Source organism: Oncorhynchus tshawytscha, linkage group LG02 (genome assembly GCF_018296145.1).
Source record: "Oncorhynchus tshawytscha isolate Ot180627B linkage group LG02, Otsh_v2.0, whole genome shotgun sequence".
Lineage (NCBI taxonomy): Eukaryota > Metazoa > Chordata > Actinopteri > Salmoniformes > Salmonidae > Oncorhynchus > Oncorhynchus tshawytscha.
In genome coordinates this window covers 58,550,677-58,578,502 of record NC_056430.1, presented here as the reverse complement: position 1 = coordinate 58,578,502, position 27,826 = coordinate 58,550,677, and the positions used below count along the sequence as shown (strand labels likewise).

Sequence of the window (27,826 nt, the reverse complement as noted above, 5' to 3'; positions counted from 1 at the left end):
TTCTTTGGGGCATGGATTCTACATTCGGAAATGTTCCACAGGGATGTTGGTCCATGCTGACGCGATGGCATCGTGTAGTTGCTGCAGTTTGGACGGCGGTACACCACCACCAGTCTGTACCGTTGACACCAGGCAGGTTGGCGCCACTGTTGTACTGCACCGTTATTTGTCTGTTTATGACCCGCCTGTTAGTTTGCAAGATTATTTCAATTTGACCTCTCATCAACTAGAGCTATTTTCGCCCACAGGACGTTTTTTGTTTGTCTTACCATTCTCGGGAAACCCTAGACACTGTTGTGTGTGTGAAAAGCCCAGGAGGACGGACGTTTCTGGGATCCTGGATCCGGCGTGCCTGGCACCGAAGATCATACCACGCTCAAAGTCGATTAGGTCCCTCGTTTTGCCCAGTCTAACATTCAATCGAATCGTAACTGAATGCCTCGATGTCTGCCTGCTCTATATAGCAAGCCACGGCCACGTCACTCCCTGAATAGTTACGATTAACTTAGCCTTAAGATGCTTTTGGGAAACCGGGCCCAGGTCAAACAGTAGGTTATTCCAGAAAGCAGGTATATTAGCCAGCTAACTTTGCTAAGCAACCACAAATAACTTTTGAATTCCTGGTTGATTAAGAAAACTAAATATGTATATTGGTTGTTGCTGTCAAGTATTTTAAGACTATATTGCTCAATGATTAAGGTATTTCAAGGCGTTTATGGCTAACTCATTGATACAGCTTTCTGGAACAGCCCCATATCTAAGATAAGGAATATGCATGCATAATAGATGCATTGCACATGATAATAAGCTGTTGCCGTGCTCATCCACAGGCGTGCCAGGCGGAGAGCGAGCAGGCCTGGCAGCAGAGGCTGGAGGTGGTGAGCCAGAAGCTCCAGAAGTCCCAGGACACCAGCAACACCATGCAGGCCCAACTAGACCAGGCTCAACAGGAGGCCAAAGCCTTCGCCGGTCAGTGGACCCCACCTCTCACTGGTTACATACCTTGACCACATGATAACGTGCTAGTCTCGCTAATCCAGTCACTCTAACCTCTATTTTAACCCTAACCATCACAGGAAAACCCTTGCACTAAATGGGAGAGATGTCCCTTCCACACAGCTATGTTCACGATAACCTTATTTAGATTTGCTTTTAGATTCATACTCTCTACTCGTTGGCAAATTTCTTATTTTTTTGTCCTTTGTGTGGATTTATAAAAATGTGTCTGACTAGGCTCTGGCTTTGAATTGAATTAAACTTTGATCACCACAGAGCTCCAGGAGCGCATGGCCATCACGGAGGCTGAGCTGAAGGACCTGAAGGCCCAACAGCCAGTAGTGTCAGCTGTGGAGGAGGCCGCCAAGGAGCAGGTTGCCCCACTGGAGTCTCCCATAGAACCTCCCCCCGAGGAGCAGAAGACTGTGACGGAAGGTGTTACCGAGACCCCCACTGCCACCAATGTAATCTCCAAGGGCCTATTTTTTTTTTCTTTCTCTCAGCTGCAAATAGTTTAGGCAGTAGACCAAATTCCAAATCAACCCCTAAGCAGTCTTGTAGATCGGAAATGATTTTGATTGGTGCAAGCAAGATGGCAGACATTCTACCTGTCAGAGTACAGGTGGAGCTGAGCCCATATTGCTTACAATTCCAATACTTTCAGATCAACATGTTTTGTCAAAGCTCAGGGGCCTCATTTATCAAAGGTGCATGCACACAAAAAAGACTCTGCATATAAATAGCATATTTATTCTAAGAGCCTATACCAAGACAGGAGATGGAAACACCATGTATTGATAAACAAAATATGAAACAATTAGTCCTTTGCATAGAAGTGTGAGCTGTAGGCAGAATTTACATTTAAAATTCTTCAATAGACAACCAAATTTGCAGAATGTGCCGCCAGTGTTTGGAACTCGCAGCATTTTTTTCTTTGAAAAATTCACTGCTAAAGATTAAAAGATTCTGCCCACACCTCAACAGAAATTGTATCATATTTGCTATTCCGCTCAGCGCCAACATTTCCAAATCAAAGAGCAAATGAGGGTGTTTTTGTTACCCTAAAAGGTTAATGTTTTCTTGATGGTGTTGTTGCTCTGATTTTTATCAATGAAAACATGCGTGTGACAGTTTGATAAATCCCAATCATTTTTGGCGCACGCAAATCCTAGAACGTATGCCAGAATTTAGTAAGACATTTACTCACGGTTCATAAATGAGGCAGCTTGGACCCTAAACTCTTATACTAAAAGCTGTAGACCACCTATCAGTCTACATTGTTTAACACTTTTTATTACTCTGCCATTTTGTAAAGTCATCGATAGTCCTAAATAAGTATATATAACACACTGTCGTTGCTATAATCTTAATATCACAAACAAATTGAGTTATAACCAGTTTTAGGAGGGCATGCCATTTTGTTTTTCTCCCATTGCCCCTCCCCCGACAGTAGGGCTGCTCCCCCCCCGCAGTAGGGCTGCTCCCCCGGCAGTAGGGCTGCTCCCTTCCCCCACCCCCCGCAGTAGGGCTGCTCCCCCCTGGCAGTAGGGCTGCTCCCTTCCCCCCGACAGTTGGAGGTGCCGTGCCCAGTTGATAATCGCCTCTTCTGAACCTAAACTCAATGGAGGCTGCAGAGGGGAGGACAGCTCATAATTATGGCTGCAAGGGAGTGGTATCAACCACATGGAAACCACGTCATTTTTGTGTTTGATACCATGCCATTGACTCCATTCCATCCATTATTATGAGCCGTCCTCCCCTCAGCAGCCTCCACTGCCTAAACTATACCAACGCTAACTTCGAACATATAATAGATGATATAAATGAAGTAAAGTATGATGTGCGAGAATGATTGAGTTGATGAGCGAGGGGAAGTGAACAATGCACCAATTGTGAATGAAGAACAGGACGGGCCATTCTATTGCATTGATCTATTCTAATTATAATCTCAAAATGCTATGTATCCAATATCAGTCCACCGAATCCAAGCAGCCTTTATCGGTCTCCTCTGGTCTTCTTGGAGTACACAGTAAGTGCGTTCGTAATTTACAATGGCAAGAAGACCAAGAATGGCTGCACATGCTGCGTTAGCAGTGCTACAAAATCTGAAAATATTAATGGTGTGGAAGAAATGAATCATGACATGTCTGATTATTCTTCTGATTCTGAGGTTCAGCCTGAACCTACACCTCAGACGCCTAAGCGTAAAAAAATCCAGAATGGTGCGCGCTGAGCAGGTGTCCGCGCCACCACCAAATCAAGCGGTGAGACAGGAGAGGTTAAGGGACCACACCCAGTTGGATAGAACAAGCCAGCGACAGTGCTACTGGCCGATTATCAGCAAAAATGTAAACACTGAGGGCATATCCCTTACATCGCAAGCAAAAAACATTATACATTATTTTGCCATTATTTCTTGCTGATTTTGACTTTATCAAGCACACATGGCGCTAATGATTAGGCTATGATGTGTTTATAATTTGAAGCAAGTTTTGACCAACGTGTGTCTAGGTGTTTGGGTTATTTCATTTTTTTGTTATAAAAGGAAGCTGTTAACGCGTTCCAACATGCTTTCCGTTTCATAGTTGGCACTCTACAAATAAAATCGATTTGACTTTAAAAACAATTATACACACAGCTTACCTACAGTAACATAAAATGAAAATGGTATTTTGTTATAAAAATGTGTTGTAATGTTACATAAGGCCTTCAACTTTTTGTTGTTGCATATACTGTATATGAAATGTATTAATTACATTGTTAGAATGACTGCTCGTTAGCTTGAAGGGGGGGGTTCCTCGTGGCCCAGCGGTTCTAGTGTTACACCACACATCATGCTCAGAGGTTTAGTCTATCCATCTTGTTTCTAAACAGGGTGACAACTATGATGAGGTTGAAGAGCTAAAGAACAGGTACGTTTATTCCTATTTCTGTTTGATACCATGTATCGAATCTCCGTATCCAACTTTCTCTACCGAATGGGGATATTTATTTCTCTCCCTCTTTCAGTCTGATAACCAAAGAAGGTCAGGTGGCTGTTCTAGAAAAGGAGCTTCAACAGCTGAAGGTTGAACTGGAGCTGGTGAAATCTTCCCAGACTGAGGATCCACAGGTCAACGGGTATGTTCACTTTTACTGGGACACCATGTAGCCTGGGGTTGGTTTAGCCAAGTGGTTAGTGCCGCGGTCCTCAGCGCATGTGTACAACCGTGTCCTGGTGTGTTCCAATTCCGCTCCCCACTGCTATTATTACACATCTTGTCTCATCTCACTTAGCTGTCTGTCTCTAACTATACTACAGTCTCTGTTCTACAAAAGTTGGAATTCCCACTCTTCGGGAAATAAAGATTACTGGTGCTTTATCGACATATGTAGACCAATAAATGAACAAATGGGAAGGATCCCTGCCCAAAAACAATCAAATCTGGTCAAGAATCTGAAGTCGTAATCATTCCATAAAACGTTTAAAAACATTCGGTCAGTGTGAAGGAAGAGGAGCAATCACCTGTTGAAGAACAGCATGTGCATATAGACAACACGGCAGAGATCAAACTCTTACAGAACAGGTATGGGAAGAATCTGCTATAATACTATTATGAACTATTCACTTAGGCGGTATGCACAAATCTCCAATGACAAGCCTATTATTCAATTATTGGCCCTCTAGGGACGAAGTACTGCCTGTGTTTGTTAATTGGTCAGTTTATCATTGACTAGACAGTGAGTTCACTCACCTGGTGTCCCAAGTCTGAATGAAACCAGGGCAGTGTTCAGTAGAACACAATGTTGTGTAATGTTCAGATAGTAACAATATGTACACGCAAAGGATAAGAAATCACATCCGCTCTATTCATGGCAATTCTATTTGCCACAACATTTGCCTAGTTTTGGCCCTCTAGGACAATAATTGATTAGCCCTGTCTACTATGTAGTACTTTAAATAAGTCTGTCTTACTGTATCACAACCTAATAACTCAGTTTTTCCATGTCAGCCTTAAGGAAAAGGCGAGCATCGTGACGTCCCTCGAAGAGCAACTGCAGACATTAAGAGCCAAGATGGAGGTGAAGATCACTGTTGCTGTAAATTTGCAAACCTGTTGGCAACTTTCAAGTTCAAATTCAACATTGCTCTCTTACAATCCTATATTTGTCTATGTACTATATGTTCCATACCAGAAGGTCCCTCATGGGAAAAATTTATTATCCAGTTATTTGAATTGTATTGAATCTGTTGTGCAGGTGGAAAGCCCAGCAGACACGGAGCAGCTTCAGACCAGTCTGAAGGAGAGGGAGAGCCAGGTGGCCTCGTTAGAGGAAGAGCTCAAACAGCTGAGAGAGGAGCAAGGGAAGAGTGCAAACGCTGTAAGTCTTCTATTCTCTCCTGTGTATGTGCACAAGTGTGTGGGTGCTTGGTGTTAAGCCTTACTGTTTAAGGTTTAGTCTTACTCTGTAAAATGTAGGTTTTATATATGTGCTTTTGTCATATGAAAAACATAGCCATTGGCATCTTGAACAATGCATATTCTTTCAATTCCCTAACACAGGAGTCCGGAAGTGAGACTGAAGCCGAACAGCCATTTGAATGGTATGTGTCCATTCCTAAGTCTTTAAGCACTTGAGGTGTATTATTTGACCCCATAGTGCATGCATTGTCTAATCGAATGAGCAGGGTTGGGGGTCTATTTCTGTCTATTGAATTGGACATGGCATTTCCCCATAGGAATGAATTTCAATTCCTGAACTGGTACTGGAATTGATATGGACTTTTCCCACTTCCCTCCTAATGAGTGTTGTATTTTCAGCCTTGAGAAAGATTCCCAGATGCTATCTCTGGAAGAGGAGCTACAAAGGCTAAAGGAGGAAATGGAACAAGTTAGGAACAAAAGCAATGTAAGTTTGAGGTTTTTGCGTTGCTCAAAGAGGGGTATGCTTGTTGCCCCTTGACTGTGTTAGCTTCGCTGAATTCTGCTCTTCCCTACAGGATCTCCGTGAAAAGAACTGGGCGGCAATGGAAGCCTTGACCGCTGCTGAGAAGTTGAATGAGGAAAGACTGGCTGTGGCGAAGGGTGCGCAGGTCAGTGGCATGCAACACCGAGTTGTATATATGCGCTCCGCTTCTTGCTACATCCTGATCAATATTGGCCAATAGGTGAGGGATCTTCTGAATTTCCAAAAAGGCTATCTGAATGGCTAAAATTGGAACTAGAATTCAAGTTTTCATGAATGAAATGCTCAAAGATAGCAACATGTCTGGCACTAAGGTTGTTTGAACTCTAGCTAAATACACTGGCTACACTCCCATTGACAGACACTGTTGTGAATACGGTTTGTGTTGGATGGCTTTCATGATGCTGTGACTTTGCGTCTATTTGTAGCACGTAGCCGAGGAAGCACTGAGCTCGTTCCAGACAGAAGCTCAAAAGGCTCTTCAGAAGATCTGCCCTGACGTCTCTTTAGAAGCTAAGCAGGTAAGTCAGATGGGTTTGCAATCGCTGACAGACTTGGAGTTGGAAGGTTTATTGTTTTTCAAATTATTATTCTCCCGCCAGAAAGTTTGTTGTACAGTGTGGATAATCTTTGCTAGTCTGAATTGGAGTTCATTCCTTATTTATATACCCAAACGTTACCAACAGGGTGGTCAGGAATGGATTTGGAAAATATAATCACTCTGGAAACTTGCCAATGTAAATAGAATTCCCCTTAAACATGATTACACCAGCAGACATTTTTTTTCCTAGCTCTGTAGTTAAAATGCCTCAATTACTAATTACAGAATAACTGGTTGGAGTTACTCATCCAGAAAGCACAGGCTACTGAAATTCCACAGAGCCAAGAAGTCCAGCAAGAGAATTTGCAACCCACAGACTCTGAGGTGAGGACCCTGTGTTTTACCCTGGTATAGTGTATGCATTGCATTTTGAAGTAACCAACATATATTGTAAGGTTGGACAGCTTCAAAATACCAGTAGAGGTTCCTCTACACCTGTTGTATAACAATATATTTAGTTGCCTACTGCTGACCATTACTTACATGTTTGTCTCTGGAAACAGACAATAAAAGTGCATCTTGGCTTTTCCTGCCCCGGTGTTTCAGATGATCCCCAGACAGTCATGACTGTGTGCTTGTTTTCTCTTTAGGAGCTTTTGTCAAAACTCGGAGAAGCCGAGGAGTCTCAGAAAACACTACAGGCGGAGTGTGAGCAGTACAGAACTGTCCTGGCTGAAACGGTAAGTCAATCCATGGTCCTGCGTGTGAATGCCTGACTTTCCATCCAACTTCAGTCCGTTTGAAGGGGACACAGCTTAACTGTGTCCCCAAAATGGCACCCTATATCCTACTATGTGCTCTTTATATGGAATAGAATGTGTCATACAGAAGGTGGAGTGACATGAATAATGTGTAAGCTTCATTAAAGTAAGCTGCCAAGAATCGCTAGCCCCACTAACATACTTGTACTCCTGCTTTGCACCTAGACGTAGGTATGATGATGTAAGAACTGCATTCCCACATTATCACCCTTCCTTTAGGAGGGCATGCTGAAAGACCTTCAGAAGAGTGTGGAGGAAGAGGAGCACGTATGGAAGCTCAAAATCGTAGAGGCTGAGGAGCAAGGGCAAGCAGTGAGTTATTTTTTCTTAAATTCTCTCTCTGGTCTTACTGAATAGCAGCAGACGAGATGGTTTCCTGTAAGATGGCTTGATACGAAGTTAAAAGCTATTTTGTCCTGCAGGCTTTGGATCAGGTGAAGGTGTTGCAGCAAGCTGCAGAGGATATGAAGATGAACAATGAAAGTACAGACCAGGTAGAGCTTTAGTACCGGTATTGTGATGGGGATGGGTGTATACAGAGCTCAATCTAAACTTTAGTACATGTCGGATTTACTTCCAGTCACAGATTTAAGTAAACCTATGAGACCTTTTTTGATTGGTTTTAGTTTGATATTAAAAAGTGACTTATTATCCTGTTTTGTGCAGCTGAAGGAGCAGGTGATGCTTCTGGAGGCCCAGTTGGAGAAACAGCTGGAGTCCATCAGCTTTAGCCAGACTTACGCCGAGGAGGTCGCCCAGGTAGGCACAACACACCATTACACCTGGGTCATGATGTTTTCAGGTTAAATGTTTTCACTCTCTCATTGTCACGTTGTAGTCTGTGCCTCAAGGACACAACCTACGTTAAGCTTTTATTTTCATAGATTTTATTTTGGATTAGGATCTTTTAGCCCACCAGGGGCTAGTCTTCCAACTGTGGAAATAGTTGTTTAAACCCAGATTTTACATTGTTAACATCCACCTATATGCATTTTTTGCTACTTGGGTGGTCCATGGATTGCTTGTAGCTACAGTCTACAGCTTGTTTGCCTTTGCAGCTGAAGGCCTTGTTAACGAAGACCCAGAGTCGGCTGGAGACGGCCCAATTGGAAGCTCAGAAGCAGGCCAAGGAACTTTCTGTGGTAGGTTTGACGCGCCAGTCGCCATTTTAGTGCCGTAAAATTATGCCATTTCCACTCCTGCAGTGATGGACTCGGCTGTTTGGAGGCGTAAATGAGCAATCTACTATTTGACCTTCTGCTTGAAGTAGAAGTTTTGCTCAACCACAGCTCTAGGATCAGAGTACACTAACCTTTGCCATTATGCTTATGAAAAAATAGCTGATCTTGTATTAGTGGTCACTTCTACCAACTGTATTGCGCCCTTAGGGGGGCAATGATCAACAAAGCTCTTCGGCCCCTTTGAACAGAAGTATGAGTTCAGAAGGGTGCAACTATATGAAATGTTCTGATAGAAGGATATTGTGTAGAACAGACATGGCTTTCTGATGTGTAGAGTTAATGGCAGCTCAATTTGTGGTATTTCTATCTGCAATGTTCAGTAAAAGCACCCTACTGAGGGAGACCCAGGGCTTTGGGTGCGTCCCAATATTATTTCCTTCCTCCTGAAGGGTGCATTTGTTCACTACATCCTTCAAATCTAAAAGCATTGGCTAGTGGGAGTTTCCACCATATTTCTTATACCAGTCATTTCTTTTCAAATCATTGAAGGGAAGTGAACACGTGCGCACTTTGGGAGGAAGGAGAGATAATTGGAGCATTGCGACATTGCCTTTGTGTTGAGTGGCAGATTGCTTCCTGTTGCAGGTCAGACAGCAGCTGAGCGAGACGACGGAGCACGTGCAGAGCCAGGAGGCCTCCGAGTCAACACAGGTCAGGGTGCCTGACCGACGGGGTGCACCCTGCACAAGCTAGCTGAGAACTATCAGACTCAGAATGTATTCCTCGAACTGACTACAAGCCGCAATCCTGAATGGAAACGATAAGCACCGCATAATTTTCAGATTTGTGGTGCTCATCTTAATTTTCGCCTGTAATATCCCTTTAAGGATTTGGCTTGGGCACCCTACCAATGTAGTGTTCACTTGCAAACCGTTCACTCACATATTAGAGACCGATCCGTATTTAAATAATAATGTGCGGCATGATGGCACACTAATCATGCCCATATACAATAAATCATATTAAATTATGACACATTTGACTTAATTCAAAACAGAGGCAGTAGAATCACACCACATCTATTCAGTCTGAGAGTTCTCAAAGGCAGCAGCTTTTGCTATACACTAACCACACTGTATGTGCTTTATAAAACAAATGTTTTACAGCAACGAAATGCCTATTTTTAACTCTAGTTGTCTTGCATGAAACTGTATGCGTGTGTGTGTTTGCAAGTCCCTTGCTTCCTGAGTTGACATTGGAGTTGTGATATGCTCTGAGGTGCTGCACCAGTGGCTGTTGTAATACATTCGGGGGCAGCAGAACGCTAGCACCCTTCAAATGTATTTTTCAAAATGCCAGAGCTCAGTAGTGAGAGGTTGTCTTTGTTGATGCTTGTTTGGTACATTGCGTAACGGACCACTTTGGAAGACGAACGCAGCTTGCTTTTTTACCCTGAACCAGAAACTGCCCTTCAGGAGTCTACTTGTTCTGACCTAACCGTTTGGGAGAACCTCTGCACACTGTGGAGTGGGGCTGGCCCATACGCCACCCCGTTATGTCCTACAGTACCCCCACCCCCCAATGTGATCTATCTGGGGGGGTGATTTGACTGACCTGTTTGTGTGTGTGTTATATCAGGTCCAAACCCAGCTGGTGCAGGTTGTAAACAAGTTGCAAACGGAGGAAGAGATGAGACAGCAGCTGGCCGTTGACTTTGACCAGGTAAGTCATAATCAAGACATTCTTCTGAAGTTCGAATCGTGATATAGTGAGCATACAACTGACATGGTAAGAATGAGGTTAGACGTGCCGGAGACTGGTGTAGAAGTCTTTAACTCCCAACCACGTGGAGCCCTGTCAACGGGGGTTGGAGCCCTGACTCGGCCACCCTTTTGTCTATGCCTCTATTGTCTCATCTCTAAATTTCCAGCTGTGCTGTCCAAAATTTAAAATAAACATGTAAGGTTAGAATTCCTATCTCCTTAAAAAAATCATGAACGTGAATTGATTCAATGTTTCAATCTATTACTTAATGCATTCCCACAGTATTTCTGCTGCATCTTTCATCGTTAGTTGGGCACCAGTGATCACTGGATCCTTATGTTATTCCCAACCTCCTCGAATACCACCACACCCTTTGGCTGTCAGTCTTTGGAGACAATCCGTCATTATATTTGGGATGTATTGCCAATGGCATTTTTATTTCTATCTAAGAACGTTTATTTCATCTTTTTTCGCTAATCTTTTTGCTCTCCCCTTGCAGGCTCAGAAGTGTGTGACTGACCTACAGACACAGATGGACCAAATGAAGGCAGCAGGAGACTGCTCCACAGGAGAACTCAAGGTGCTTACCCCTGTCTTCGTTTATTCCTTTACGCTCTACCTCTCTCACCGACATGGACTTCATAGGTCATCCTATTAGATAGCATATTTGAGTCGGCAGCAGCTTTCCTAAGCTATCAACAGACTCCGACATGGTTCTGTAATGGCACACCACTGGACCTGCTAGTGTGGTGGTGGCAGTGGTGAACCGTGACTATAGGACCTAGGCCTTCCGAGGGACCAAAAATCTTCCAATACGTTATCAAACCCCAAAAATCTAGAAAGTAACAGAAAACATAGCATCACTTAATGCGCCCAACATTATATCTTCTGTAATCGGTTTGTTCTAGTGAAGGAAGAGCAATACTTTTTGACTTTAGGAATTAATCAAACAGGCCTGGCCGTGCTTTGGGCTGCCGCACACACAGCGACAACCGGCATGGACACATGACAAACATGGTAAAATATTGCACTGTTTACTTAACTTATAGTAGCCAACACCACTATCACCAATAGCGACAACAGTGTCACATCAAAGGTGACAGGCTCATGATGCTGAAAGGACAGCGGCTGTAAATGCCTGTGCACTGCATGGCGCTGAAGGAGAGAATTTTGGTCAAACGTATAGACGGGCGACAGGAGTCTCACACAGCATCAAATAATGTTAACGATTAAGCAGCCCATTCACTCCAGTAGGCCCCATTTAAAATCATACCAACACAAAAGCACAACCATTTCAGGTCTAAAATTAAATGAATAAACCAGCTATTACTTCCCATTGCTAGCTAACGTTACTAGTGTTGGCGTGGGAAAACTAATGCTTGCAACACTGGTTATTTTCTCTTGTTCTCTAAGTTTTTCTGGCAGACGATAACCTATTAGTGTATTGCCATAACCATTATGAATTCATTACCTCTTGCACTCTCACTAGTAACATGTCTAAGCCTTCTCTCTCAAAAAATAAATGCAAGTCAACATGTGATTGGTTCATTCCACTGTCACTCCAAATTCTGCTCTAATACAGTTGAATGGCAAAGGCCTTCTGTCCAGCTTCTAAAGGCCTAGCCATGGCTGGCTGAGCTAGATTTTTCTACCCAGAGAACACCCACAAAAATTATATTCACTATTAAGCCTTCTCTTTCTAACACAAACTGAAGAGATTAAGTCAGAATATTATTACAAATACTGTAAGGATGAAAAATAATATACATTTTTATAGATCCCTAGGCCTTCTCTGAAGGCTGTGATGGATCCCCACTGTGTGGTGGGAAATTACTGGCTTTATGCCAAATCCCAAATTCATAATTGCCATTTGAGTCCAGTCTGGTAGCTTTTAGTAAAAAAAAAAAGAAATTGGGATATTGCCCCACTTATTACCTGGTAATCACTTAGAACTTAATTATTACTTCTCGGTCACAATTGTTACCAGTTTGGTTCAATGATTGAAAGTACAAATAATTTCCAATTGGTAATTATACAATAAATACCACCTAATTACCATTTAATAATGCAACCTTCTGTCTTCTGGTCTACCTATCTAAGCTTTAGGCTACCTCCCCTCTCCATTGATATCTAAATTAGAATAATTTTATTTTGCGTGTTGTCTGAATGATCCAGGAGAGGCTGGAGAAAGAGAAGAAGCTAACCAAGGACCTTGGCCAGGCGGCCACTAAGCTCCAGCAGATGCTCAAGGCCACCCAGGAGCAGCTCGTCAAAGAGCGGGACACCGTCAAAACCTTGCAGGGCCAACTTGTTGGGAAGGTAGGCCAACAATTCTGCACCACCTTATTTAGCAGGCTCACCACAGCTCCTAGACCTACGCTGTGTGGGTGTAGACTCTTATGTCTTTTATGGAAAACCCCTTTCCCATGTTTGGGTTTCCACTGAATTCCAGTGTAGGTAGGGGGCTCAACTCTTTGTGGTATGTGGCTATATTCAACAGAGTGTAATGGGCCTTTATTAATGCTCTGCAGATCCAAGAAGTATGCACTTTGCTGTAAAGGCCTGATTCCGACTTAAGAAATTACGTATTTCTTATGCACGCCTTTCCTACACACTTCTCAGTAGTTGGTATAAAGACATATATATTACTTACACACACACACACACACACACACGTATGTGGATACAGCCACACCCGTTTCTGACAGGTGTATAACATTGGCAGTAGAATGGTCTTACTGAAAAGCTCAGTGACTTTCAACGTGGCACTGTCATAGGGTGCCACCTTTCCAACAAGTCAGTTTGTCAAATGTCTGCCCTGCTAGAACTGCCCCGGTCAACTGTAAGTGCTGTTATTGTGAAGTCGAAACGTCTACGAGCAACAACGGCTGAGCCTCGAATTGGTAGGCTACACAAGCTAACAGAACAGGATCGTCTGTCCTCGGTTGTGACACTCACTACAGAGTTTCAAACTGTGTCTGGAAGCAACGTTAGCCCAAGAACTGTTTGTCAGGGGAGTCTAAGATCGGCAGCCTAAACCTAAGATCACCATGCGCAATGCCAAGCGTTGGCTGGAGTGGTGTAAAGCTCACCGCCAGGCAGTGGAAACACAAGTGATGATTACTCTTCACCATCTGGCAGTCCAATGGACAAAGCTGGGTTTGACGAATGCCAGGAGAACGCAACCGACTCCAATGTAAAGTGCCAATGGTCTGGGGCTGCTTATCATGGTCTGAGCTAAGCCCCTTAGTTCCAGTGAAGGGAAATCTTAACGCTACAGCGCACAATGACATTCTAGATTCTGTGCTTCCAACTTTGTGGCAACAGTTTGGGGAAGGTCCTTTCTTGTTTCAGTATGACATTTTGAGGTCCATACAGAAATGGTTTGTCTTGATCGGTGTGGAAGAACTTGACTGGCTTGCACAGAGCCCTGGCCCCCAACTCCATCGAACACCTTTGGAATGAATTGGAACGCCGACTGCGAGTGCCCGACCTCACTAATGCTCTTGTGGCTGAATGGAAGCAAGTCCACGCAGCAATGTTCCAACATCTAGTGGAAATGAATTTGGAATGTGGTGTACCTTTTTTTTTTTTTTTTTTTTTTTTTTTTTTTTAAAGGTGCATAACAGGCTTTTTGGAGGTGTGGTTAAAAGCTGAATAACATGTCAGAACACGATATTTTGGTATACTGCCCATCCCTAGAAGTCAGTGGTTTAGACTTGTTAGGGCCGTTACTATTTATTAGATGGTCTTTATATGTTTCTGGACAGTGATTAAGTCCTTTTGTTTTTGGTTCTTTCTCTCCACCAGGAGGAGCCCGAGCAATCAAAGGAAGGGACATCCGTCTAAGACCGAATGAATGTCCCACAACTTTCCAAAATGCCATCATTATTTTACTTATTTTTTTTCCTCTTTTACTGTAGTTTGTAGTCAAATTATCATTTTGTTAAGGGATGGAGTTCAGAAGGGTTTTAATATTGTATCCCTTTTTTATTATTATTTTGGAACCAACAATCAATTGAAGAGTCTCTGGCTGTGTCAGAAACTTGTTTATTTGTCCTGACATTCTCAGAACATGCAGCGGTTCAGTGTTATTGAAAAGGGGAATTGTCTGTGCGTTAAACGTGCAGCAACTAGTGCAATCACTTTCTTGTTCTCCTTTTGCCTGTCCTTTTTGTATGACATTGGAAAGGGAGGTTATTACATGGTACGCAGATGCAATGCCTTATATTTTACGTAGTTGGCTGCTGACCAATGTGAGAATTTGTAACAAATAAACTGTAGATCTATTTGGGTTGATGGGTGTGTTACTGTTTATTGCACAAATGCATTATATAAATTATTTATGATAGACTGTTGAAGGAAAAGTTCAGGATTTTACATCAGAGGTGCATTCTGCTCTGTGTGATTTTGAGAAATCATTAATGTTTGCCTTCCAGTTATTTCTCCACCTAACATAATGGAGACTCATTCCCACGGATTGGTAGTAATGGATTACATGTAACGGGCATTATGTAAAAAAGTACTGTAATGTTCAACCCAGATTTCCCCCCCCCAGAATGTAATTTTCTCAATTGGATTACTTTGTCAGCATTGCTGTCATTTAGTGACCCCTCACATGTTTTTAACTCTAATTATATTGTCCTACTGGTTGAATTAATAGGTAAGGCTTCCAAAGTGTGAACCATGCTTAGACCAATGGTTTAAACAAGGATCTAAAATGGCTAGCTGTTCTCTTCTCATTGGCCAACCTGGCCTCCTTGCATCACAAGTTGTAAAACTGATCGTGCTTTCCTGTAGCACATGCTATTGACTGACTGGCCTAGCCTAACAAAATTGAGCTATCTTCATGGTTATAGACGTGATATACGCCAGCACAGCTAATAACACCGTTTTGGGACACGTTAGCCTATCGTATCTAAAAATGGTGTTGATATAGGCAAGCCTACTAGATGGTCTTTAAATAGGTTGAACATTGCACACATTCACACCAGATAGTCTCCTCCTTGCTATAACCTTTTAGTGTAGCCTACACTAATTGTGGATCGAAGAGCAGGCAACCTGTTGTAGTAAATCAATAATGAAAGGAGCTTCTTGGAGTCACTCAGATGAATATAGGTGAAATGACGTGTTGATCATCTGCTACTTCACTCATGGACCAGCAGTGGAGGGTTTTCTCCATTTTAAAATCTTTCCCCAAAGGGGATTGAAACTCGCACATGTCAACATCACTTCAGTGGATCATTCCACCACGACAGGCTAAATGACTTGTAGTTGACAACAGCATGTCGTCAGTAATGTTTTATTGTCACGTAGTAGCATGTAAAAAATATATTGGCACATACCACTTAGACCATGGGTAACAAATGTGATTGGATGGTGGGTCTACAATTTAAGGTGTCTGATAGGTTGATTCGTTAACGGATATAATTTTCTGATCAGCTGGCGGTCCTAAGCATCATGGCTAATTTTGGCCTATGAGAAAAGATAGCAGCTAGCCATTTTAGACCAATGGTTTAAACCATTGTATAAGCAAGTATGGCCCCTACAGAGTTTCTGCTGTTTACAATGTACTTTCTGTGCTCTGAGTAGCATGCTTTCTGATTGTGCAATGCAATCACTGGGAAAACACACTTTTGAAAGTAACCACTGTTGTTCCGGTTGAATAGTCCCAGCTTTCTGTAGGTCTACATTTTATTTATGAACCATTGAGTTATCTACAGGCCATTCACGGTGAGTGCATTGGCCTACACATGAAATGTACTGTTAGACATCAATTACATGGCTAAATTTAAAGTTAGTGATTTAGCTCACCTCTTCCTCAGGTGGTGAATTAGCCCCAAATGAATAAACCCTATTTTGACAGTCAAATATTGCATGACAATCACTGGTTTATGTTGCACATCAAAGTATCTTGAATCATGCATTCCTGCTAAAACATGTTAGATTAAACAATTTATTGAACCATACCATTTTAAAGCAACACCTCTCCCTATGTGACCTACTTGTGTGTAAGTACTAACATGTATGTGTAACTGACAAATGCACACCACATGTTAATGTCTTTAAATACAGTGTATACTGAAAATATTCAGGCCCCTTGTCTTTTTCCACATGTTGTTACGTTACAGCCATATTCTAAAATGGGTTAGATTTTTTTTGTTCTACACACACACTACCCCATAATGAAAAAGTGAAAAAGTTTAGAAAGTTTTGCTAGAAATGTTATGCAAATAAAGGTATTTATTTTTTCATACATTTGCTAAGTATTTAGACCCTTTGCTATGAGAATCAAAATTGAGCTCAGGTGCATCCTTTTTCCATTGATAATCCTTGATGTTTCTACAACTTGATTGGAATCCAACTGTGGTAAATTCAATTGATTGGACATGATTTGGAAAGGCACACGCCTGTCTATATACCGTCCCACAGTTGACACTGCATGTCAGCAAAAACCAAGCCACGAGGTCAAAGGAATAGTCCGTAGAGCTCCGATACAGGATTGTGTTGAGGTACAGATCTGGGGAAGGGTATCAAAATATTTATGCAGTGTTGGAGGTCCCCCAAGAACACAGTTGCCTCCATCATTCTTAAATGGAAGTTGTTTGGAACCACCAAGACTCTTCCTAGAGTTGGTCGCCCAGCCAAACTGAGGAATCGGGGGAGAAGGGCGTTGGTCAGGTACAGCCAGAAGAGGATTGGCCACCACTCAGAGCCTGGTTCCTCTCTAGGTTTCTTCCTAGGGAGTTTTTCTTATCCACCATGGTTCTACATCTGCATTGGTTTCTGTTTGGGGTTCTAGGCTAGGTTTATGTATATCACTTTGTGACATCTGCTGGTGTAAAAAGGGTTTTATAAATACATTTGATTGAGGTGACCAAGAACCCGATGGGGTCCAGAGTTCCTAAGTGGAGATGGGAGAATCTTCCAGAAGGTCAACCATCTCTGCAGCACTCCACCAATCAGGCCTTTATGGTAGAGTGGCCAGACGGAAGCCGCTCCTCAGTAAAAGGCACATGACAACCCGCTTGGAATTTGCCAAAAGGCACCTAAATGACTCAGACCATGAGAAACAAGATTCTCTGGTCTGATGAAACCAAGATTGAACTCTTTGGCCTTAATGCCAAGCGTCCCATCTAGAGGAAACCTGGCACCATCCCTATGGTGGTGGCAGCATCATGCTATGGGGATATTTTTCAGCGGCAGGAACTGAGAGACTAGTCAGGATTGAGGGAAAGATGAACGGAGCATTGCCATTATGGGGTATTGTGTGTAGTTTGAATAAAACAATTGAATCGATTTTAGAATAAGGCTGTAATGTAACAAAATGTGGAAAAAGTCAAGGGGTCTGAATACTTTCCGAATGCAGTGTAAGACTTGCTGTCGCCATTGGTGGCCGTAGGCTAATGGGGATCCTAATAAATAAAATTGTAGTACTCTAGTACACTTAATATATGCCATTTAGCAGACACTTTTATCCAACGTGACTTACAGTCATGCATACTTACATGGGTGATCCTGGGAATTGAACCCACTACCTTAACATTACAAGCACCATGCTCTACCAGCTAAAGTACAAAGGACCACTTCTTAATGAAGTACTTTGAATCACTCTATAATACGATTAAGCTTCTAATTTTTCTATTGAGTGAATTTTGGTGCAACCAAAATTAGTTAATGGGAAAAAGTTAGTTTGGAACCAACCCTGTGTATGCTCTCACACAGACCATGAAGAGAACATGTGAACTATAGGATTTTCATGCTCTCACTAGTCTCCAAATTGAACTAAATTAAATAATCCGATTAGGTGCACGTTTAAAAAAAAAAAAAAAAATGTAAAAAAATCTGGGTGTTTGAAGTGAAAGTAATCAGATCACAATACTCACTTTGAGCAATCCAAAGTATTACCTTAGTGTTTTACCCTGATGAGTTCCAAAGTTTAACCCAGGGGCAGACTGGGACAAGAATTCGGCCCTGGAATTTGATCCACAACAGCCCACATCACTGTACACGTCGCTAACTCAATGAAGCAATTCCAGTGTATATTTGGCCTTATGTTTTAGGTTATTGTCCCGCTGAAAGGTGAATTTGTCTCCCAGTGTCTGTTGGAAAGCAGACTGAGGTTTTCCTCTAGGATTTTGTCTGTGCTTAGTTCTATTCTGTTTCTTTTTATCCTAAAACAACTCTGCAATCCTTGCCGATGACAAGCATACCCATCGGCCATCTCCATGCATGGAAATAGGACGATTGGTACTCAGTGATGTGTTTGCACCAAACATAATGCTTTGTATTCAGGATATTTCTTTGCCACATGTATTGCAGTTTTCACTTTAGTGCCTAATTGCAAAATAAATCATGTTTTTTATAGATTTTTTACCCTGTACAGGCTTCCTTCTTTTAAATCTGTCATTTAGGTTCGTATTGTGGAGTAACTACAATGTTGTTGATCCATCCTCAGTTTTCTCCTATTACAACCATTAAACTATGTAACAGTTTTAAAGTCACCATTGGCTTCATCATGAAATCCCTGAGTGGTTTTCTTCCTCTCTGGCAACTGAGTTTAAATCTGTTTGATATTCACTGCTCGACCGAGGGACGTTACAATTATCTGTATGTGTGGGGTACAGCGATGAGGTAGTCTTTCAAAAATCATGTTAAACACTATTATTGCACACAGAGTGAGTCCATGCAACTTATTATGTGACTTGTTAAGCAAATGTTTACTCCTGAACTTATTTAGGCTTGCCATAACACAGGGGTTGAATACGTATTGACTCAAGACATTTCAGCTTTAATTTATTTGTAAAAATGTCTAAAAACATAATTGTGTGTAGGCCAATGACACAAAATCTCAATTTTAAATTCAGGCTGTGACACAAGAAACTCTGGAAATGCCTGAAGACAGTGCCTCTGCTCTAGCCATTGTTTTTGCCTCCTTGCTGTGCTGTCTATCTGTCTCAGCTTCTTCTCTGCTGTCATTCTGTGCTTTTTTTGTTTTCTGCCTGTCTGTCTGCCTTCTTAAGCCTTATATGTTATAAAAGCCAAGGTAACAACTTAGGCTATATTGCAAATGAGTGCCTGTGCATGTCAGTCCATCCAGGATTTTGCAGGTTTTTTTTTTTGTGACATTTGCTGCAGCAATTCTGTCATTGCCCACTCATCAGCCAAAAACTCATTAAAGATTAGTATGACAAAGAAATTAATATATATATATATATTTCTTCATGTTATGAGCCCCATGGCACCCCGGCCATTTCACCTTTTAAATGTTTTTATTAAGAAAGTATTTTTGTGTGTCAAGCACACCCAACAAAAAAATGGTCTAGCCCTTCTGGCATTAGTTTAACAGAGTCTGTCATACTGGACTGATAAGGTAACGTTAGCCAACATTGTCTGAATTTTCATTCAGAATTAATTATTTGAGTTTTCAATTTAATTGATTGATTCAGAGATTCTATGCTAGCCATTCTTAGAGCCAAGTTGGGCACTTTTTGTTGTATATACTGTAGTTGTTATTGTCAACACTTCATGCCTATGTTAGTCATTACAATACATGCGTTGTTTTTGTTTTATCTTTTTGGTCAGCTACTGTTTCACATTCACAGCCATGCCCGCTAATCTCACTGATGTCAATCTAATGTACATATCCCAATGACTGATTTGAATGTGGTGAGCTTTAATTTAATGGGTTTGAATGCACCAATCAAACATGATGTTTCGAATATCTACACCGTAAGCAAAGCAAGTATCCATTGCATTGATTCAGGAAACTCATTTCCTGGATAAAGATGAACACAGATTCCAAAATAGACGCTATAAACTAATTGCCCATTCACATGCTGCAAATAAATCAAAAAGGAGTACTGATTTTGGTGGATAGAAAACTCCAGATCTCTGTCGAGCTCTCAGGAAATTATTCTTGTGGGGGCGATTTGTTTATGTATAGGTGACCGTGAATCTTGCAAAACTTTTTTTTAGTTTCAATTTACAGCCCAATTGAATATGACAGCATGTTCTTGGCTTCCATAGGCGACTTTTTGCTTCAGTTCCATGACGGTCATCTCATGGTGGGGGGAGATTTTAATGCAACGATTAACCCAGCGTCAGAAAGATCCTCAAATAGTCAGGATTCTCTTCCTGCTCCCTTGCTCTGAGAACATTTATTACAGAACTGAATTTAATAGACCTATGGTGGATGCATAAGGACCAGGTCAAAGCTAACTCATTTTACTCTTCTTGACATCGATCATATTCTAGAATTTGCTATAGTTTTGTCACACCTTCACTGATTGAAAATACATCAACATTGGAGATGTTGCTCATTTTTATATCTGATCACTCTCCTGTGATGTGCACAAAAACCCTTTTTAATAAGTATCCTTGAGTTCGTATATGGCTTTTCAATCAATCATTATTTGTTGTTGAACCCAGGATTTACTACGCAGATCAATCAACAGCTGGAGAAATTTTTGGTAATCAATAGGGAGCAGTGTGAGAGTCCTTAGACATTATGGGAAGCAACTAAATGTTTTATTTGAGGCAATTGTATAGCATTTTCTTCTACATTAAACTCTTCCACGAATAAGTGATACACAGAGATTGAGGCGGAGGTTGACCGTTGGAGAAAGAGCAGACGGATCAAATAAACTCCTTGCATTGAGAGGCAAATTCAATGCACACTCATTGCAAAAAGCTGAATTTATTATGCAGTGAACTAAACAGAAAAAATATTTTTGATGGGGACAGACCTTAGACTCATTTTGCTTCAGCCGCAGAGCAAGCAATCTCTAAGGCATCAATTAATGCTATACGTTCAAGTGATGGGCAAGTAGTCACGGAGCATAAAGCAATAAATGACGGTTTTATAGTGCCCTTTACTGTTTAGAAGCTACACTTGATATGCAAAGGTGCAATTTATTTATGCACAATGTGGCTTTACCTAAATTTGATTTATTAGACAGTGAGCTGCTGGAACAACCCATAACCTTAGAAGAGCTAGGGGATGTGGTCAGGACTCTACAAAAAGGGAAATCTCCCAGGCTTGATGGGATCCCCCCCTGAACCACATCTGGTTCTATGGGATAAAGTTGCTCCCCTGATTTTGGACTCCGTTATTTATGCTATTGAGCCTGGGTCACTCCATAGAGACCAGAACATTGCTTTAATTACTCTGTTACTGAAGAAGGGAAAATACCTGCATGAATGTTATTGGTACCACCTTTTCTCCCTGATTTTGTAGGGATGCAAAGTTGTATGCAAAAGTATTGGCCATGCGTATTGATCTCTTGGTAAGTTAATACACCATGACCAAACTGGCTTTGTTAAAGGGAGATTGGCTGCATATAATGTACGCAGGTTATTGCATGTTATTGACATTGCTGACAGTTTACCTCATGACTGCACTGTTTTGTCACTCCATGCTGAAAAGGCATTCGACCGGTTAGAATGGGGATATTTATGGATGGTTTTGTAGAAGTTTTTGTTCGGCCCTAATTTCATCTCTATGATAAAAACATGATATAACGACCCTACTGGCAGCTGTAAATTGTCCCCATTTCCATTAAAACGCGGATCTAAACAAGGATTGTCCTATGTCCCCACAGCTTTTAATATGACTCTCTCCAATTGCAATTAATGAATCTACACACTTTATGCAGATGACATCCTTCTGTTCCTCTCCAATGTTGGGTCCTCTCTCTCTCATGTACTTCAGTTGTTTGAGTCTAAAGAGCTGGGTGTATATATATTTTTTTAACCAAATCTATGTTATTTCCTATAAATGAAGCAGCTAAGAATGCTCAGTCACCTTCTTTTGTACCAATAAGCACCAGCTTTACTTATTTGGGGGTTAAAATACATCCTACTCTATAAAAATGTTTTAGAGAGAACTTCTGTGGAATTTTGCAAAAAATGAAGGCGGATTTGTAGAGGTGGTCTAATCTAACTGTATCGTTACAAGGCAGAGTTATCACAGTGAAAATGAATATCTTGCCCCTGGTTAACTTTTTATTCTTCATGATCCCTTTGTCGCCACCTCCAACGTTTATAATGAAGCACATGCATAACTTTATATGGGGTGGAAAGCGGGTTAGGATCAAACTCACTACTTTGCTGAGTCGAAATGCACAGGAGGATTAGCTGTTCCGAATCTCAATTTCTATTATTGGGCTTTTCAAATAAGAGCATTACGAGTGTGGCTGGACCGTCAATCAGTTTTACCTTGGAGAGCTATTGAATCTGCTCTGGTTAAACCGAATAGACTAGACGAGTTAGTATTTGCTGGGGATGATAGAAAATATCTTAGGCAGCATAGTTCTGAACTCCTTGAATATATGGAAGAGGGTGGAAAAGGTCATAGGTCATCAGACAAAATTCCATCAGTTATATCCATTATGGAACAATTTCCATTTATTGACAGGTGGGTATCTTTTCACACAGGCCTCGTGGTCTTCAAAAGATGTTTATGTTTTGAAGGACATTTATAGTGAGATTGGCTTGCGCACATTTCAGGATATTAAAGAAGACTATTCCTTGCCAAGATCCTCATACTTTCTGTATCTGCAGTTAAGGTCAGCAATGAAAGATTATGGTGTACCCTGGAATATGCCCTTGTCAGAACACCCAAATGGCAGCCTGGATAGGTCCAGATAGGAGTTCAAGAGGGCTAGTAGCAGAGATACAGGGAAGACATGACTCATGGAGGTTGTATGGGAGACAGAGTCAGAGAGGATGGGATTAACCTCTGATTGGGATAGGATATGGTTATGGTGGAATTTGGGGCTGGCTCTTGCAATTTACTGGATTAATGTTATGCAGAATATTGTTAATTTGGAATGCATAATAGCACAATTTAGCCTACCAGTGGTCCCTTATGGCGGAGGATTTACTTACATCTTTTGTTTGTTTTTGACCATCTCTACTTTTTGAGAAGCTTGTTACGGGCTAGTGGTAAGAGATGGGTGGGAGGCTTGACCACATTTTACATTCAATAGTATTTTACTTCTGTGAATTTTCAAGGGCTGGAGCTGCATGTATAACATTGCGTGGTGTTGACTGTGTGTTATGGAGATTTTATTTTTAATTTGTATAAATAATTTGTTGTTGTGTGAACTCAATAAAAATTTGATCACAAAAAGGACATCTTAAAGCATGGATATAGAGACCTGTAAACACAAAGATACAATATGTAGAAATATCAACTATAAATATTTATGATGAATGTAAACTTCACTCAATACTAGGAGGGTGGTCTTAAGGTTTTGTACACTCAGTAGAAGTAGGACTATGTGTGGCACTGCCATGCCTCTGTGTTTGAACAGCCGAAGCCAACTAGTTTTCAATGTGTGTTCATGTTTTAATCTCATTCACACACTTACAGCATATGGGCAATGCCACAAAATATAATAACATGCCTTTCTTGACCACAGGCACACAGTAGCGTAACCAAGTCACAGGAAAGCAACCATAATTCAACAGTCAGCTACTATAGTAGTGTATACAGTGGAAGTCGGAAGTTTACATACACCTTAGCCAAATACATTTAAACTCAGTTTTTTCACAATTCCTGACATTTAATCCAAGTAAAAAGTCCATGTCTTAGGTCAGTTAGGATCACCACTTTATTTTAAGAATGTGAAATGTCAGAATAATAGAGAGAGTGATTTATTTCAGCTTTTATTTCTTTCATCACATTCCCAGTGGGTCAGAAGTTTACATACACTCAATTAGTGTTTGGTAGCATTGCCTTTAAATTTTTTAACTTGGGTCAAATGTTTCGTGTAGCCTTCCACAAGCTTCTCACAATAAATTGGGTGAATTCTGGCCCATTCCTCCTGACAGAGCTGGTATAATTGAGTCAGGTTTGTAGGCTTCCTTGCTCGCACAAGCTTTTTCAGTTCTGCCCACAAATTTTCTATAGGATTGAGGTCAGGGCTTTGTGATGGTCACTCCAATACCTTGACTTTGTTGTCATTAAGCCATTTTGCCACAACTTTGGAAGTATGCTTGGGGTCATTGTCCATTTGGAAGACCCATTTGCAAACTTCCAAACAGTTCTATTTTTCTTTCATCAGACCAGAGGACATTTCTCCAAAAAGTACAATCTTTGTCCCCATGTGCAGTTGCAAACCATAGTCTGTCTTTTTTTATGGCAGTGGCTTCTTCCTTGCTGAGCGGCCTTTCAGGTTATGTTGATATAGGACTCGTTTTACTGTGGATATAGATACTTTTGTACCTGTTTCCTCCAGCATCTTCACAAGGTCATTTGCTGTTGTTCTGGGATTGATCTGCACTTTTCACACCAAAGTATGTTAATCTCTAGGAGACAGAACGCGTCTCCTTCCTGAGCAATATGACAGCTGCGTGTCCCATAGTGTTTATACTTGCGCACTATTGTTTGTACAGATGATCGTGGTACCTTCAGGTGTTTGGAAATTGCTCCCAAGGATGAACCAGACTTGTGGAGGTCTACAATTCTTTTTCTGAGGTCTTGGCTGATGTATTTAGATTTTCCCATGATGTCAAGCAAATAGTTTGAAGGTAGGCCTTGAAATATATCCACAGGTTTACCTCCAATTGACTCAAATTATGTCAATTAGCCTATCAGAAGCTTCTAAAGCCATGAAAAAATAGTCTGGAATTTTCCAAGCTGTTTAAAGGTACAGTCAACTTAGTGTATATGTAAACTTCTGACCCACTGGAATTGTGATACAGTGAATTATAAGTTAAATAAACTGTCTGTAAACAATTGTTGGAAAAATGACTTGTGTCATGCACAAAGTAGATGTCCTAACTGACTTGCCCAAACTATAGTTTGTTAACAAGAAATTTGTGGAGTGGTTGAAAAACGAGTTTTAGTGACTCCAACCTAAGTTTGTGTAAACTTCCGACTTCAACTGTATGTGCAACCCTCTTTTCCCCGTTAAAATGAAGTGTGTTCGGTATAGTCACTCAGCAGATGCAGCTTGCATACCAGAGACCTAACTGGAATGTTATCCCAGCCTGAATGATGCTGGGGATACTCCAGTAGTGGAATGGTTGGTTGTCTGGTTGTGAAGGAGGGTCTGTGAAAGGGCTGTCACAAATAGATTTGCCTTTATATTTTTTTTATGTTGAATGTGGCAAAAAGTCCTGCAGGTCGTGTCCTACATACACTATTTTATACAAAAGTATGTGGAAACCCCTTCAAATGAGTGGATTTGGCTATTTCAGGCACAACCGTTGCTGACAGATGTATAAAACCGAGCACACAGCCATGCAATCTCCATTGACAAACATTGGCAGTAGAATTGCCTTATTGAAAAGCTCTGTGACTTTCAACGTGGCACCTTCATAGGATGCCACCTTTCCAACAAGTCAGTTTGTCAAATTTCTGCCCTGCTAGAGCTGCCCTGCTCAACTGTAAGGGCTGTTATTGTGAAGTGGAAATATCAAGGAGCTACAACGGCTCAGCCCCGAAGTGGTAGGCTACACAAGCTCACAGAACGGGACCGTCAAGTGCTGAAAAATCATCTGTCCTCAGGTTGCAACACTCACTACCAAATTCCAAACTGCCTCTGGAAGCAACGTCAGCACAAGAATTGTTAATCGTGAGCTTCATGAAATGGGTTTCCATGGCAGAGCAGCTACACGCAAGCCTAACCACGTGCAATGTCAAGCATCGGCTGGAGTGGTGTACAGCTCACCGCCATTGGCCTCTGGAGCAGTGGAAACATGTTTTCTGGAGTGATGAATCACGCTTTATCATCTGTCAGTCCGACGGACGAATCTGGGTTTGGCGGATGCCAGGTGAACGCTACCTTCTATAAAATAGTGCCAACTATAAAATTTGGTGGAGGAGGAATAATGGTGTGGGGCTGTTTTTCATGGTTTGGGCTAGGCCCCTTAGTTCCAGTGAAGGGAAATCTTAATGCTACAGTAGACAGTCACATCCTAGACGATTCTGTGTTTCCAACTTTCTGGCAACAGTTCGGGGAAGGCCCTTTCCTGTTTCAGCATGACAATGCCCCTGTCCACAAAGCGAGGTCCATCCAGAAATTGTTTTTTGAGATTGGTGTGGAAGAACTTGAATGTCCTGCACAGGTTTCATGTGAGCTTGGTTGCATACCCAATCTTAAAGTGTACGAAAATAAGGCATTTCATATCACAAAGTATGCTGTACTTCCATTTCTCCTGAATTGCCATTTCTCATTTAGTTAGCCCCACCTCACCGCAGAAATGCAAATCAGTTTACAGAGAAAATACATAATGCATTTATATGTCTAACAGATAAGTGTGCTCCAAAATGTCCCAGCCATTTAGCAGACACCAAGCATAAACGTTTGCTGTACATCAGAGTAGCAATATTGGCTAGTAGATAGCTAACAAACATTAGAAAATGTAAACTAATTTGTGGTGTACCCTGGTGGACAGTCGTGGCCAAAAGTTGAGAATGACACAAATATTAATTTTCACAAAATCTGCTGCCTCAGTTTGTATGATGGCAATTTGCATATACTCCAGAATGTTATGAAGAGTGATGACATCATGTCAGTGATTCTCTCGTTAACACAGGTGTGAGTGTTGACGAGGACAAGGCTGGAGATCACTCTGTCATGCTGATTGAGTTCAAATAACAGACTGGAAGCTTCAAAAGGAGGGTGGTGCTTGGAATCATTGTTCTTCCTCTGTCAACCATGGTTATCTGCAAGGAAACACGTGCTGTCATCATTGCTTTGCACAAAAACAGCTTCACAGGCAAGGATATTGCTGCCAGTAGGCAAAATTGTGAGTGAGCCCACTCCCTTGGCTGAGAAACAACCCCAGGACTTTCAATGAGTGTGAAGAATAAAGTGAAATTGGTCATAAATATCTACAGTAACATTGTTAGGGTAGACTAAAATACAGATAATAACTTCCAATAAGGAGAAAGGAAAAGGGGACAGTGGCATCCAAGTGAACAGAAATGATCATGTTTTGTTTGTTTGTAGCTCTTGGTACAATAGGGGTAAAAGCAGAACATTGTTTGAAAGTGATCTGTGTGTATTAGCAGTAGTGATTGAGAGGGCTTTCCTATTGAAAAGAGTAGAAGGATCTGAGTTGAAGGAAACAGATATGGAGACTAGTGAAAGTAACAAAGACAGGGTAATTTATTAGCAGCTTTCAGATAGCATTCTAATTATGCAATATCTTAGTAAGTTGAAGAAGCTCAGCCTTCAATACAAGGTCACGTGACGAATATGAGTGTGAACAACATTTGGTGCCGTGACCCAGATGAGAGCAACCTTACTTCTTGACCCTTTTCACTCGGCTAAGACCCAGACATCCCTCCGGCCACAACTAAGGTAAGAGTCCTTATTAAAAAATCTCTGAGGGACTGTCTGTTTTCCAGCCAGGCCTTAATGATAAGAGATCTCTTGTCCTCCTCATCCAAGACATTTTGAGGTTCAATTTGGCCCAACTATTATCCTTTAAATGAGTCTCTGCCTAATCTTTGGATAATGCTTGTGTGACGCTTTTGAATGTGGGTGAAACGGGCAATAAAAGTATTATCTGAATTGTTTCGTCCCCACCTACCAGTCATTCTTGCTAGCTAGCAG

General features: G+C 41.5%; 1 protein-coding gene across 3 annotated transcripts in view; it reads left to right on the top strand.

The window, feature by feature from the left end:
• rrbp1b (ribosome binding protein 1b) overlaps window positions 1–14,544 on the top strand; it is a 30,836-nt gene extending 16,292 nt beyond the window's left edge. For 2 of the 3 annotated variants that reach the window (XM_024443711.2, XM_024443702.2), the window contains exons 8-28: window positions 831–969; window positions 1,273–1,460; window positions 3,871–3,908; window positions 4,006–4,116; window positions 4,989–5,058; window positions 5,236–5,358; window positions 5,541–5,581; window positions 5,799–5,886; window positions 5,978–6,070; window positions 6,372–6,464; window positions 6,770–6,868; window positions 7,135–7,224; window positions 7,525–7,617; window positions 7,728–7,799; window positions 7,972–8,064; window positions 8,364–8,447; window positions 9,132–9,197; window positions 10,125–10,208; window positions 10,750–10,830; window positions 12,426–12,569; window positions 14,061–14,544. In XM_024443711.2, the coding sequence (XP_024299479.1) occupies window positions 831–969; window positions 1,273–1,460; window positions 3,871–3,908; window positions 4,006–4,116; window positions 4,989–5,058; window positions 5,236–5,358; window positions 5,541–5,581; window positions 5,799–5,886; window positions 5,978–6,070; window positions 6,372–6,464; window positions 6,770–6,868; window positions 7,135–7,224; window positions 7,525–7,617; window positions 7,728–7,799; window positions 7,972–8,064; window positions 8,364–8,447; window positions 9,132–9,197; window positions 10,125–10,208; window positions 10,750–10,830; window positions 12,426–12,569; window positions 14,061–14,099 (1,929 nt within the window). In that variant the 3' untranslated portion in view covers window positions 14,100–14,544. The remainder of the gene's footprint in view (window positions 1–830; window positions 970–1,272; window positions 1,461–3,870; window positions 3,909–4,005; window positions 4,117–4,988; window positions 5,059–5,235; window positions 5,359–5,540; window positions 5,582–5,798; window positions 5,887–5,977; window positions 6,071–6,371; window positions 6,465–6,769; window positions 6,869–7,134; window positions 7,225–7,524; window positions 7,618–7,727; window positions 7,800–7,971; window positions 8,065–8,363; window positions 8,448–9,131; window positions 9,198–10,124; window positions 10,209–10,749; window positions 10,831–12,425; window positions 12,570–14,060) is intronic. The other variant, XM_024443719.2, reaches the window with a different exon arrangement.
• Window positions 14,545–27,826: the final 13,282 nt, after the last annotated feature.